This window comes from Culex pipiens, chromosome 3 (assembly GCF_016801865.2).
Source record: "Culex pipiens pallens isolate TS chromosome 3, TS_CPP_V2, whole genome shotgun sequence".
Lineage (NCBI taxonomy): Eukaryota > Metazoa > Arthropoda > Insecta > Diptera > Culicidae > Culex > Culex pipiens.
In genome coordinates this window covers 129842452-129856743 of record NC_068939.1, presented here as the reverse complement: position 1 = coordinate 129856743, position 14292 = coordinate 129842452, and the positions used below count along the sequence as shown (strand labels likewise).

The following is a 14292-nucleotide window of genomic DNA, read 5'->3' as shown; positions in this document are numbered from 1 at the left end:
GTCCCGGGGTGGATGGAAGCTAAGGTGTAAAAAGAGGTTTGCAATTGCCTCAACAATCATGCCTTCGAACACCTGCAACTTTAAATCCGGAACTACGAATAATTTGATTTTGATTTGATTTTTTTGGTATACAAAAAAAATGATTTTAGGGAATTTTCGATGAATAAATGTTTTTTCGCTAAAATGTTTTTTTGTCGAATCTTGTAATTGTAAAATTGTATTGAGAACACAAGTAAATTCAGATATTTTTTTTCAAATACCTAAAACAATAAAATCAACAATACCTAATAGAAAACAGCCAGATTTCTATTATTTTTAATTAACGAAAACTTTAAAAAAATACAGAAAAATAAAAACTTCAGCTGATAGATGTATTTTCTAGCTATTTGTTTTTTTTTAATATCTCATTTGGCCCGCAAGCTCATTTGAGCTTCAAATTTGGCCCGGCCTCCAAAAACTTTGAGCACCCCTGATCTACAGGATTCTAGCAGAGTTCTAATAGAGCTGGATATTCTTACAGCATTCTAGGAGAAATGTTCCACCGTTGTAGCAAGATTCTGATAGAGCTCTGCTAGAATATTTTGTGACTGTGTTTTCTTGACCGCGTTGCTTCCGAGCTGCGTACTCGTCAGCTTGAATGTTGAAAGTGCATCTACTTTACCGATAGTCTGGGGTCATCTCGCTGTAATTCTAAATTACAGCACGTAGTTCGATGAAAAGCCCCAACACCCCAGTTTGACATTTCTGCTCCGATCAAAGCTTGAATGTTTTGGTTCTGAAACACACAAAAGTTCAGCCACATTGCGCTTTTCGATTGAAATTTCGTTTCAAGTGTTCACATTCAGGCCAAAAATAAACCAATTTTCCCCTGAAAGAATCGCTCGAACCCCGAGGGCTTCCGGCCTCACTGCGTCACGATGGAATCGACGATCAAGATCAAGCAAGAACCGGGCCTCAGCCCGAAACCGTCTGCCACGATTGCAGGCACCGGCCCTCAACCACTGTCCCAACCTGCCACAGCGATCGTTAAAACTGAACGGCTAACGTCGTTTCGCGTGCCCCGGGACCTGACCCTCGGCGGACTTACCAATGGACGCGCCGTTAAACCGGCGGCCAACAAGAAGGTGTACACGCCCAACCTGAACGCCGTTCGGAACAAGGACACGTGAGTACTCTTGGAGGGGGGAAATGTTCCAAGATTAAAGGTTTTTCTGTTTTATTAGAAACGTAAAGACTGCCTCGACCGGTCCCAAGCAGCGGATCAAACCGGAACGGAACAAAGATGGCAAGGCGGGCGCTGGCCGGGGCAAGAACGCCCTCATCCAAACGTCCGGCATCTTCTCGGAAGGGTTGGCCCAGCGGACGCTGCAGCGATCGCGCTACGAAAAGATGAACAACTCAGCGCGGGAACCGGGCGAGGCCATGCGGCGGCCGGTGCTGCGCTCGGAGATCAAGGTCGACCCGGAGGAGGAACGAAAACGGATTTGCGACTTGTTTGGGGAGCCGGACGAGGAGGAAGGACTGTTGTCCTCGGAGGGAGCGAAAAAGTACGACGCCAACATGCCGGTCAAGCTGGACAATTGTGAGTGATGTTCGTGGATGGTTATTTTATGTTGTTTTGTCTAAGATTTACTCATTTTCAGTGGACTACAAAATCAAACCGAGTGCCGCCGGCCCGCTAAAGGTCGAGGTCAAGGACGAACTGCTCAAACAGGAACCGGGCGATTTGCTGGAGGCCATCAAGGCGAACGCCGGCGCCCAGAACAATCTGTTCCTGCTGCAGCTGCCGGACGCGTTGCCGGGCAAAACGGACACCGAGGTGCGACGACCTGATCCGGCGGCCGCAAAACCAGCCGAAGGCACCACCGAGAATGGGGGTGCCGTGCAGGATCCTCCCCGGTGTACCGTGCGAGAGCTAGAGGAAGGTTACATCGGCAAGGTGCTGCGGTATCGTTCCGGCAAGGTCAAGTTGCTGCTGGGCGAGACCATGTTCGACCTGACGATGGGCATGGACAGCGGCTTTCTGCAGGAGCTCGTGTCGATCAATACGAACGCGGAGGAACGAAGTGGGAATATTATCGATTTGGCCACGATCAAGGCCAAGCTGAACGCGTCCCCCGACTGGGAGTATTTGTTCAAAAAGGCAGCGTGAGCAATAAAAAGGCGAAAAGCGTGTGTATGATTTACAGACAAGTGGTTCTATTTATTCAGTGTTGTTGATACTAACGCGTCTACAATGCGTTCCCCTCTCAAGGGCTTTTCGCTTCCTGACTTTGCACTTCATCGTCCTGACGGTGAAGATTTCCGTTGGAATCGATGGCAAAATTGTAGCTGGTCGGTTGCACCAGCGCCCGCTCAATAGCCTGATCGATGTTGTCCCGCGTGATGAACGTCTTGCCCTGTTCCTTCTCCGCTCGCACACGCGCCTCAACCCGTTCCTGCCGTTCCTGGTCCCGTGCCTCCTTCGCCACCAACCGCTCCAAAATGAACGTCTTCCTCTGCTCACGTTCCTCGTCCAACCGTTTCTCGCGCACCTCCGCCACGCTCTTATTCCACTCCTCGTTGATCCGCTGCACCTCCTCCCACTCGGCCTCGGCCTCCTCCGGCGTTTGAATGACCATACCGGCGCGGGACACCAGCTTAAACGCCTCGACCTCGTCGATCAGGAACCGGCGGACCGCCTTCATCTGGGTGTGATAGTTGTTGTGCAGCCGCATCAGCTCGACCCTTTCCTCCTCGATCTGCTGGCGCCGTTCCGGGACGCGGAACAGTTTGCTCTTGGCCGTGCCCAGCCAGCGAGGCTTCCGGCGGAATCGGACGGCGGTGTACTGGAGCAGCGTTTGCGACGCCACCGTTTGGTGCTGCAGTGGGCTTACCAAGCATCGCGAGGCCAGCAAACCGGCGGCGGTCGAAAAGCCAGACATTTCGACTGGAATCTACGCGATTTATACGAATTTTACTCGCGAAAACGATTGAATAACTTGAAACTTGCTGCTCCGACTGCGCCGTGTGTTTCTGTTTTGATTGAAATGTCAAAATTCTTTTTGTAACGGGGGGTTCGTGAATGCTGTGATTACAGAGATTTTGCAGTCGGTAAAACCATAGACTAAATATATATAGATACGCCACTCCGCTGTTGGGGCTGGCGACACTACCGCCACGCCAAAATTACACCTGGTGGCAATTCACAGGTACTAACCTACCCTTTGGGAACGTTTGAAAGAAAAATCCTCCCCAGTTTTAGTTCAATGCTCAGCGGGTATATCCAAGCAACTCTCGACTAGCAACTGCTGTTTCCAAGAAATGTCAAAACAAAGACGTGCCGTGCATTTTGCGTTCTCTTTTAGTTTAGCATCCTTCGCGAATGATTTATAAATTTGCTGGTTGCGCCGTTTTTGCCGCATCAAGCAGCTGGCCTAGTTCCATCGAAAGTTGGTGGTGCAGATTATGTCGGCGTTAGAATGTTCCGGTCAATAGAACGGAAGTTTTGTGCTCTTCAAAAAGGAAGGTGAGAAAAAAAGTTAAAACAAACATAATCCTTCATCAAAAAGCTTGTTTTAAATTTCTCAGTTTCGCCGGAAAACACGATGATGGTGAAAGCGGTGCGACTTTGAACCAGAAGCTATAGCTATATAATGAAGCAGAAGTCTGGATGGCAGTCGACAAATTTAAGACTGCGACCGGAATCGTCCATCTTTTGCCTCTGATCTCGTAAAATTACGCATCTTGACATCATGCACCGAACCGATAGCAAAGCGGCCCGATGTTCCTGCACTGCTGCGCAATAAGTTTTAATTTTTATTTTGCAATATAAAACTCTTGGGAATAAAACATCTTATTTTTTATAAATCTTGTTTTTTCACGGTACATATCTTGAACGGGGGAACGGGGCTGGTCTGTTACAGGCAGAGGGGGTGGTAACCGCTGAAGTGGCCTTTTCAACCATGCAATCGCCATTTTCGCTGTTAACTTCCGGTCGTTCATATCGAATAACAAGATTTAAACGATCCGAATCCCATCGATCGGCGCAACCAGTTGCTGCTCACCGACTATGGTTCTACATTTGCTGACGGTACATACGTTTGTTTTCAAGCTGAAAAGATAAAAAAATAACAAAATTGTTCAAATCAAAACTGAGAATGGTTCTGCTGTTGTTCTTACCATTTGTGGACCATCGGTTCTCGGCAGTGTCGAAATTTTCGCTTCTCGAAATCTCACAAACAACAGCCACCACCACCGTGGTTATCATGGAAACAGCACAGACAAACAGACGTGAATCATCATTGATTTTATCAAAAAATCCATCGTTTACCAAAGAAAGTTCGAAATTGGGCTGCACACTAGCGCTATCTGCAGTCCTGTTGCGAAAACATCATCATTTCGATAAACCAAATTAAGCGTGTACCCATTTTTCCCTCTAAGCGTGTACGAATGAAAACTGACAGGTGTTTGTTTATGTTTGCTGTCGATTTTGTTTTCTCATTCTATGCCCAGAAAATTCGCAAAAGATGGGCTGGAAAGTTGAATAATCCTGCTAAACTCCCATCATAATAACATTCCACCTAGTATTCCGCAGCATGTTCTGCCCCGTGACCTGCAGTTTTGTTTAGGAAATAAGATGAGAACCGGTGTGATGGGCAAGTCGCGTAAGATTGAATAAAACTGATCGCAGGTTGCGTGATTGTTATCTTCCAAGCTAATCCAACTGGCTGTGCCGGGTGTGGGCATGTAAAAGGGTTGGAGGTTCCGATTTAGTTTTAGCGGAGTGGCAATATCATTAGTTCATGTTACAGTGAAAAAAAAATAGCCACGGTGCCAAGGCGAATGGGTTGCTTCAGATTCAAGGTCTTCAAGGGGAACAACCTAGGAAATAGCATTTATACTGGCGGATTTCACCAAATTATGAGCATGTTTAACTGATGTCGGTCGGACGAAAAAACCAATGCAGCTGCTAGAGGTGAAGGGGAGTGGAAGTCCATCAATTAAATTGTGTTAAACTGATTTATTCTTTTACATATCCTGTTTTCAAAATGTTCAATTAATCTACTCTGGACTGGCTTGAACTCCAGTGTCGTGTCTTTGTCTCCTCCTCCAAGTCTCTTTACCAAACAACAGATCGTTGGTCACGATGTCATCGACCGAAAGTCACACTTCTACCATATCGAATTATTTCAAGAAAATCTACCGCAGTTAACCAAATCAAATTAACAATGCAACATTGGATTTTCTCCCCACGTGTTGGCTATAAAGAAAACATTGCACACACACACGGTGATGCACTGAAACGTCAAAGGGCCAAGGGATACGGTGGCGCCACCGACGACGTTCGTGTCTTGTTGCGGTACTAAGGCATCCATTTTTTGACTGATTTGAATTTGAAATGACGGTTTTAGTTGGCGATGGTTTGAAAAAGAGTTGCACGTCTGTTTGTCTGTGGAAACAGTTTAACGAACCAACAAGCAAAACAAAATAAGTGACACTTGTTGATGCCATGAAACTTTTGGTTGAAAAGTTCAAGAGTGCTACGATTTTGTTTAGCAATTTAGTACCTGTAATTTGACTGTGGTGGCGCGCAGAGCGCTAAAGGGGTGTCGCCAACTGGGTATATGGAGCAATTTCCAAGTGGGACATCTACTTGATTAATAATCTATGGTAAAACGAAATATTTCACACGAACGTCTTATTTGCTGAAGAACTTTATTTGTCATAATGACTTTTGACATAAAGAGTATTTAGGAAATGGAGTCACTGAAATTTTAGAAATTTTAGAAATTTTAGAAATTTTAGAAATTTTAGAAATTTTAGAAATTTTAGAAATTTTAGAAATTTTAGAAATTTAGAAATTTAGAAATTTTAGAAATTTTAGAAATTTTGAAAATTTTAGAAATTTTAGAAATTTTAGAAATTTTAGAAACTTTAGAAATTTTAGAAATTATAGAAATTTTAGAAATTTTAGAAATTTTAAATTTTAAGACTTTTAAATTTTAAGACTTTAGAAATCTTAAATTTTTTTTTTAAATTAATAAAGTTTGAAATTTTAGAACTTTTTTTTGAATCAAAGTGATTGCGGTGGTCGTATTTTTCGAACATTTCGCCCAATTGGGTCCTTAAATGAAGCTTAGATTGATGATATAATTTTTTACAGCGATAAAGCACAGACAAACAGACATGAAAGTTAGAACAAATTTTTGTTCAGAAAGTGGGACCAGTTTAAATTTGAATTTGGTTTGCTCACTAACGACATCTATCTACGATTCCTAGAATCACTCTCTCCCAAATGACAGCTGAACATGTGTATCTATGTATGAGTAATCATGACAGATAACCAAAAGCGTGCATCAAAGGCAATCACAACAAAACGTTGAAAAGGCATTGTAAAGAAAAATTGTTTGCTTTCAATACAAGAGAGAAGACGTTCCGTTTCGACGGAAATTCCACATGTCACTGTTCAGACGACCAAAGGAAAATTGAGGCTGAAAGGACAGTTTATTTCTCCCGGCCAAGTAAAGTCTCACAATGCCAGCGATTGCCGTGCAGCTGACCAACAAAACGGTCGCCAAAATATCTTCTCCTGCCGGTTGAAAAGGAGGAGTAGAAGAATTAGTCAATAATCGGTTCCTAGCTAAAAAACGATGGGTCGGAGTAGATTGGCGGTGGAAGACTCCACCCAGCTCGAAGTCATGATTTGGAGCCGGACATTTTTTCAAAGCGTTGGCCATTCTATTCACCGATAGACGAGTGGGGTCTTCCACCAAGTCAACACAAACTTGGCAACAAACGCGCCGAAAAGATCGTGGCTGTGCAGTAGGTGGCATGTTCCGCTTTTAAAGCGATTTTTAACTGCATCGATGTAACCATCTGCCCAGGCAAACCAGCACTCCGCATAAAAAATCGCAGCTTAATCCACCGGAGCAACAGGTTCTGAAAGTGGCCGGACGGAACCACCTCCGAGTTCTGTTCATTCGGCGGAATCAAGTCTCCGTAATAATCGACCCAACTCCAAAACACGACTTCGAGCCACGTGTTGTCGGTAACCAAAACAAAATAAAAATGAAAGCTCAAAGCTGTCATTTGAAAAAACTGTTGCTGAGCACAAGGGCGCCTCTGGCGGTGAATCCGAGAGGTATTGACCATGCTTTTAGATTTTTGAAAAATGACCGTTACATTTTTGGGACAAGTTAGTGACCTCGACTTTCATGTCTGTTTGTCTGTGGTTAAAGCTTATTTTTCTGAGTACTATGACCCTCTGTACGACCACAAAGAGTTTAAAATGGATTTTTAAATCAATTTTGAAAAATTAACCTAGCGGTCCTTCTTGACAGCTCGTTCCAAGGGGACCATAGTTGATCCATCGGAAAAATGTTGTCTTGTCATTTTTTTTTGCATTAAAATGAAAAAAGGGATCAGAAATGGTTTTTAATCGTGTTTTTTGAGGGGGGGGGGGGGGGGGGGTAAAACCAACTAACAGTGTACGGGAAGGGAAAATCGACGCCAACATTTCAAAAAGCATCATGTACAAACCATGCGTTTTGAGAAAAACGCATTTGAATGTTGAGCATCCATTTTCAATTCCCGTTTTAATATAAAAGTAAAATAAGATGTTCTAATCAGGGCTGCGGAGTCGGGTCATATTTTAAGCGACTCCGACTCCGACTCCGACTCCAGCTTTCTGAGTTTAGCCGACTCCGACTCCGACTCCGGCTCCGGCTTGCAGCTCCAACCGACTCCGACTCCAACTCCGACTCCGGCCTGCCAACTCTAGCCGACTCCGACTCCGACTCCGACTCCAGCTTTCAACAAATTGTTGGCTCCGACTCCGACTCCACTTTTTTTTTTCAAAAAATAGTAAACTATTACTTAAAAAAAACGATAAGTAGGATTATTTAATTACTCTCGAAGTGTCAAGTTTTTCGCAAGGAAAATAAGTTCGAATTACAAAACAGAAAAAAAGGTTTCTAGGTTACCAGTTTTATACGTTATTAAAACAGAAATAAAAAAAATCCAATTTGAAGGCATTTTTAGAAGAACAATTTTGTAAGTAAATAAGGATTTATTTACATAACTTCTAATTTACATTTAATTTATTAGAAACGAACGTTATTTTTTAATAAACCATTAAAAGAAACCTAGCCTTAATGATCGATTAACATATAAATTCAATTTGTTCACTTTTAGGCTGACATTTATAAGAAGCGCAGTGACTCTCAAAGTCACTTGTGATTTAAAAATATAATTTTAAACGAATCAATTCTTTTAAGCTCCATTGATTTATATTTAAGACGTGCATGGACATCACCAAAACTCGGAGCGTATGGTGGTGTGTCCCCACGCTTCTTCCTCCCCTGTAGATTCAGAACTGTATTGTTGTTTGAACACCCCGTACTCAAACTCAATTCAATTCAACGACTCATCTCTGCGGTAAACTTTACGCAGTAGCCCTGGTCGGTTTAACGTTTTGTGATGTTCAATGCATTCTAATGCAATGGTGCACTACAAATGTTAATAAATGACAAGAAGAGGCCAGGCGTAATCTAACCACAGAGAACAGATGTACATCTAGGCTCGAACTTGTGTGTAAACACTGCAGCACTCACAAAATGTGTTGCATACAATCTTGTATCAGAGAAATTAGGGTGTAAAGGATACGCTTGGCGGCGCCACCGTCGCAGCTGAGATTACTTGACTTAACAATGTAGAATGGCTCAATATTTTCCCCAGAAAAATAATATTTTCCTCGTTTATAAACTAAATTCACTTCAGTACAATTTCAATTGACTGCAAATAATGCAAAAATGCATTAACATTAACAAAAACATAGCAGAAAACTTGTTTAAAAATTATTTTTTTGAACGATAGCTTAAAATAGTACCTTTCCACATGTTAACTCTGATTTCGTTTTGTTTACCTTCACAGCTGATTTCGTTATTTTCTTTCGCGCGTAAAATCGTACCCCTACGATGAAGGACAGTCAGACATTGGTCTGCTGTCGTTCGTTCGGAATGTTTTGTGCAGTGAATGGATGGTCCAACGTTCTGCTACTGTAGGTCATCATGATTTTTGAAGTGGCGCTATCTAGGCGGATGATGCACACCCTAGCTCTTTTCAACGTATCTTGGTTTGAATTTTTACACACGTTTTTCGATGATTTTTGTTCAGTGATGTACATCTGTTCTCTGTGATCTAACCTAAGGCACTCTCCAGGATCCCTTCGAAAGATTGGCTGCGCTAGGGTTTGATTAGATTAGATTAGATTAGACGTGCATGGACATCACGCCATGGCTGAAGTAGATTGTTATTGCAAATCAATATACCTGAAAAATTTCTTCGTGGGAAGGACGCCTAAGGGGTCCTTTTCAAAAATCCGCAACATAAACAATATTTTACCCAGGATTTTTTTTAATTTATTTAATTTTAAAATTTTCGATATATTTTAAAGCAGGCGCGCGATACTTCTTGAATCTTCACCTAAAACGAAGCTTTATGAATGATCGCGCGCCTCCGGTAAAATATTTTCTAGGTCACAGATATTTCAAAAGGACCCCTAAAGCTACCTTACAAGAAGATTTTGTTGGTACATTTTGGTCATATCTGCGCGGGAAATATACATTACGCAAAAAATCTTACCGGTTGAACAATGTTTGGAAAATAAATTAAAATCCTTTCTTTTTTATTAAACTTTTTTTATGTCTTTTGGAACTGAAATCTTGAGATTCATTCAACGATAATATGCAATGATATCAAAATAGTTTTCCCAAGGATCGACACTTTCAGATTATAGTAGAGAAATAGTAAACATTAAAATAATCGATATATTTAACATATTCAATGATTATTTCAAAATTAGTTGCAACTTTTTTTGATATTTTTTGTCAGTTTCAAATATTTAAAACGTGAAACTTTATTTTTTTTGTACTTTTGAGCTAAGTGCTACTTAGTTATAAAAAATATGCGCATGTTGAGTTCCAAGTAGTAGATTGTTTTAATCGTTGATTATTTGATGGAAGAGTTATACTCTCATTGAGTTTTTTTTTCAGATTTCCAAAAACAGTGCTTATTATTTTAAATCTTTTTATGTACCTCGTAACTTTTTTCCTGAAAAATTATTTACTTAAAACCTCCAAAATATTTGCTATCGGGGTTAAGTACTTTTTTCAGAATGAACTGGATTAAATTTGGTCAAATTTGAATTGAAAAGGTACATAAATATAGGCAAAAAGATGCAGTCAAGAAACAATTGAATATTTCTGAATACAAAACCAATATTGTCTATTATTTTTTAAGTTATGATACTACATACTTGAGTTAGAGAGGACTAAAAGGTTATCATTTAGTGATCATAGTGAAATAAAACAATTCAAGCATTCCAATCACAATAAAAATGCTTCAAAAACATAATGGCATCTGATAAATCTCTTTAAAAAATTAAAATTAGAGGCAACGCAGTGCATGCGACAATTAAAAATGTAAGATGTTTTATGAATTAACCTGCATTGTAACAAATTATGAACAATAATAAAAATAATATTTGTTGTTGAATTTTAGATAACTCCGACTCCGACTCCGACTCCGGGTTATCTAAAATTGTCGGCTCCGACTCCGACTCCGACTCCGGCTCAAAAAAATTTAGCCGACTCCGACTCCGACTCCGACTCCAGCTGTTCGAGTTTTGACGACTCCGACTCCGACTCCGACTCCGGGTCCCCAAAAAGACCCGACTCCACCGACTCCGGCTCCGACTCCGACTCCGACTCCACAGCCCTGGTTCTAATGATAACAAACGATGAAAAACGTTGCTTTTATTGATACACAGAGTACCTCCGTTACCGAGCATAAACTTTGACTTCGGAGACTGTAGGTCTATTCCCGTACTGCAGAATTCTGCAATTCTGCACAAAAACGGCAGCAGAGCGTTTCCGTACTTTTCTGCAACAAAAGTAACTTTTCTCTCAGGTAGAACTTCTGCAGTGAGAGAGGTAGAAGTTGCAGCAAAACCGTTCCCGTACTTTTCTGCAAGCTCTCTCTTCTCTTTCTTGTTGAAAAGTTACTGCAATTTGGTGTGATGGACGTTGAGTACACGCTTACGTAAAATTTGCAAGTTGGGTGAAATCATCAATTTAATTATTAGTTGCAATAAACTTTATGTTTTATTGAATAAATTGAAGTACTCTTTTTGAAGGGAAGTTTGTATATTTTGAATTAATGGATTTTTGGGGTAGTTTTTTTAATGTCTGTTTTTATTGAAATGGGTTTCAGGCTGAACTACATTATGATATAGCGATTTTTTTAGTGTTAATATTTTAACCTGACAAAAAAAGATAACTAAAGTCAGTATTACAGCACGGCTAATACCTCAACAAAAAAAATATTATAATAACAGATTGTTTTAAAAATCTTTTAAAGACACATTTCTTTTGTGTTTAATAATTTCAAATAAATATTTGTTTAGAAATAATTTTTGATCTTCAATTGTTTGTGAAAAGACTAAATATGTGTGTTTAAATAATAGGTAAATTTAATTGGCAAATAATACATTGTACATTTAACGGTGCTACCAATTCGTTTTCTTATATGAACCAAAAAAATTTGATGTAGTTTTGTCGAATTCTTCTATTTTAAGAAATTTAAATTCTAAAATTCGGAAATTTTTAAATGCCGCCATCTTGAATCATAAAAAGTACAATTTTTATTGGAGTCATATTTTAGGTTAGAAGCTCAGATTAGAGGTTTTAGAGGTTGGAAATTTTGACAAGTTCTTCGGAAAATAGAGTACTAACTGTTTCTATTTTTTTTAATATCTGAATTTTAAAATTTTTGATTCACAGAATTTTAAAACATTACTTATTTTTGAAATTTTTTAGCAGCTTTATTTTTTTTATTGTAGCTTTTGAATTTTTGGTGTTCTGGACTCTGAAATATTCAAGCTTTTGATTTTTTATTCAGAATTTCAAAATATAAGAATTTTTAAGTTTAGGAACTTTTAAGTTTATTTTGAATTTTTAAAATTATGATTTTTTTGATATTTTGAACATTTTGATATATCTATGATTTTTTTGATATTTTGAACATTTTGATATATTTATTTTTTAATTATTTGTATTTTTCAAGCTTCGAACGAGGCTTTGAATTTGTGTTTTATTTATTTTTTTCTGATATAAATATTTGCATTTTTAAATTTCTCAAATATCAGAATTTTTTTAAGTTTCTCAATTTGAAAATATAAGTTTTTTGTAAATATTTTTAATCATGAATTTCTAAATGTCTAGATTTCTAAATTTATGAGTTTGTGATTCACTTATTTTTTTTTTAATTTGTCAATTTCGCTGCGTCACCGTTGTTCTTCCATGTGACATCCATTTATAATTTATTTATGTTTTCCTGAATAATATTTCAAACATTTTGCTATTAAAACGTGTATTTATGGTACCTTTGTTTGTCATTTTTTAATTATTTTTGTAAAACGTACCTGCAACCCTCACTATTTTTTACCTAATGTAAAAGTTTTGAATCATTTTTAATGTATAATTTCTACCTAAGCATAATTAATTTCTAGTTACCTAATAAATGGTGCATGCTTTTAAATAAAATATAAAGTTGAATAAAAAAATAATGCCCCCGTTCTAGAGGCAAACTCCTTTCAATTACTATTTTTCTCAATCCCCTCGTCAATCCCTCTATTTTAATTTTTTGAAATCATTAAATAACTTTAATACCCAATTTGAGTAAATCCACTCAACTGTGTACAATATTGCAGAAAAAGTACTGGAACGCGCTACCCAGGCAAAATTTTTGCTGCTTCTCTCCTTGCAGAACTTCTTCAAAAGAGAGAGATGAAGAGAGCGAGTTGAAAAGTACGGGAACGTGCTGCAAAAAAGTGACTTATGCGGGTTGCAGAATTCTGCAGAAGCTGCAGAAATTCTGCAATTCTGCAAGTACGGGAATAGACCTTGTATCACTGTATCACTTTGGCCTCGTAGTGGTTTGGCCTGGTGGTCCACCTGAGAGGTGGCCAATTAGCAGCCGGTGGCTGCGGACTCAGTGCTGAAGGTAAAAAAAAAAACATTATATTAATCTTCCAACCGTAAATAATTTCCCCCCTTTCCAGGTAGTCGGTTCTGCATTCGCAATATGTTTTGGCAATATGTTCCGTTGAAGCGAATCCGCTTACGAGGACTGACGAGAAGCTGCAGCGCATCGAGGCGATCGCCAAGGACGACGAGTTTGATTACAACCAGAAGCTACATTATTTGGACGAGGAGTCGGATCCGAACCAGCAGAATGAGATGATGGCGCCGCAAGTCAGCAAGCAGCAGCTGCAACGCGAATGAAAAGAGCGTGAATCGCCCGTCCGTCAACCGCCGCCTCCGTCGCAACAGATTTGCAACGTCGGCATCGGAGGTCGTGGACTGGATGCCGAGGCCAAGGAACGTCTCAAGTTGCGTCGCGAGGAAAACCAGCGAAGGAAGATAAAACGTGACCAGGAAGCTTCAGGAGCAGGACGATCGCTTCATCAGCTGTGGCCGGGTGCCGGCCAACAATTTCAAAATCGCCCTGGCACTAGCACGCCCAAATACAGATCAAGCGGAACCGGTCCACGTTTCTAGAACTTTCCCTCAACTGCTATCCGGAAATGCCCCCCGGGACGGCCATGATCTTGAAGTTGACGACGAAGGCAACGCTGCACAAAACTAACCCTGTCCTCGGAACAACGTTCGGTACGACGAACGCGTCCGGGTCCAGATCAATCGAATCCGGTGCACGATCCTGGGCTATTGCTTTCAAACTACGGTAATTTATTCGTAACCTTTTCTTGATCCAGTTCACTAATTGTTTATTATTATTTTTCTAAAAGGTTCATGTAATCCGGAGTTGCCAATGGACTTTGAGGTTCCCTCGGAAAGAGGCAGCACGGAACAGGCTCGATGGATGGTCACCAACCTGGAAGTGCCCTTGGAACGACACTGAACGAAATGGCTCGACGGTCGCCAACCTGAAAGTTCCCCAACGCTGCTCGGAACAGGCTCGCCGGACGGTCAATACAACCTCCAAGGTTGGCCAACCAGCAGCAGCGAGACCAGCACTGGGATCACGACGATAATCGGCGGGACTCTTCGTCGTCGGCGGCTCCCTTCATGGAGCCGGAGATAGTCGTTCAGCGGAGTCAACCAGAAGCTATTTTTCAGACGACGAGTCGGAACCGAGCCCGTCGAAGGATATGCCGGGGCCAACAACAGCAACAACTTCACCAGCAGGAAGAGGACAAAGGCATGGTTTGAAGTCGCGAAGTGGAACCCG

The 14292-nt window shown here is 40.6% G+C and overlaps 2 protein-coding genes across 2 annotated transcripts; one reads left to right on the top strand and one right to left on the bottom strand.

Moving 5' to 3' along the window:
- Positions 1 to 761: 761 nt before the first annotated feature.
- On the top strand, positions 762 to 2202 carry LOC120414830 (DNA-directed RNA polymerase III subunit RPC4). Its single transcript, XM_039576157.2, has 3 exons — positions 762 to 1165; positions 1224 to 1582; positions 1644 to 2202. Exons 1-3 carry the CDS (start codon positions 918 to 920, stop codon positions 2150 to 2152), a joined length of 1116 nt encoding a protein of 371 aa, XP_039432091.1. The 5' UTR covers positions 762 to 917; the 3' UTR covers positions 2153 to 2202.
- LOC120414831 (probable 28S ribosomal protein S26, mitochondrial) lies at positions 2180 to 3004 on the bottom strand. The gene has a single exon (XM_039576158.2). It carries the CDS (start codon positions 2922 to 2924, stop codon positions 2250 to 2252), a length of 675 nt encoding a protein of 224 aa, XP_039432092.1. The 5' UTR covers positions 2925 to 3004; the 3' UTR covers positions 2180 to 2249.
- Positions 3005 to 14292: the final 11288 nt, after the last annotated feature.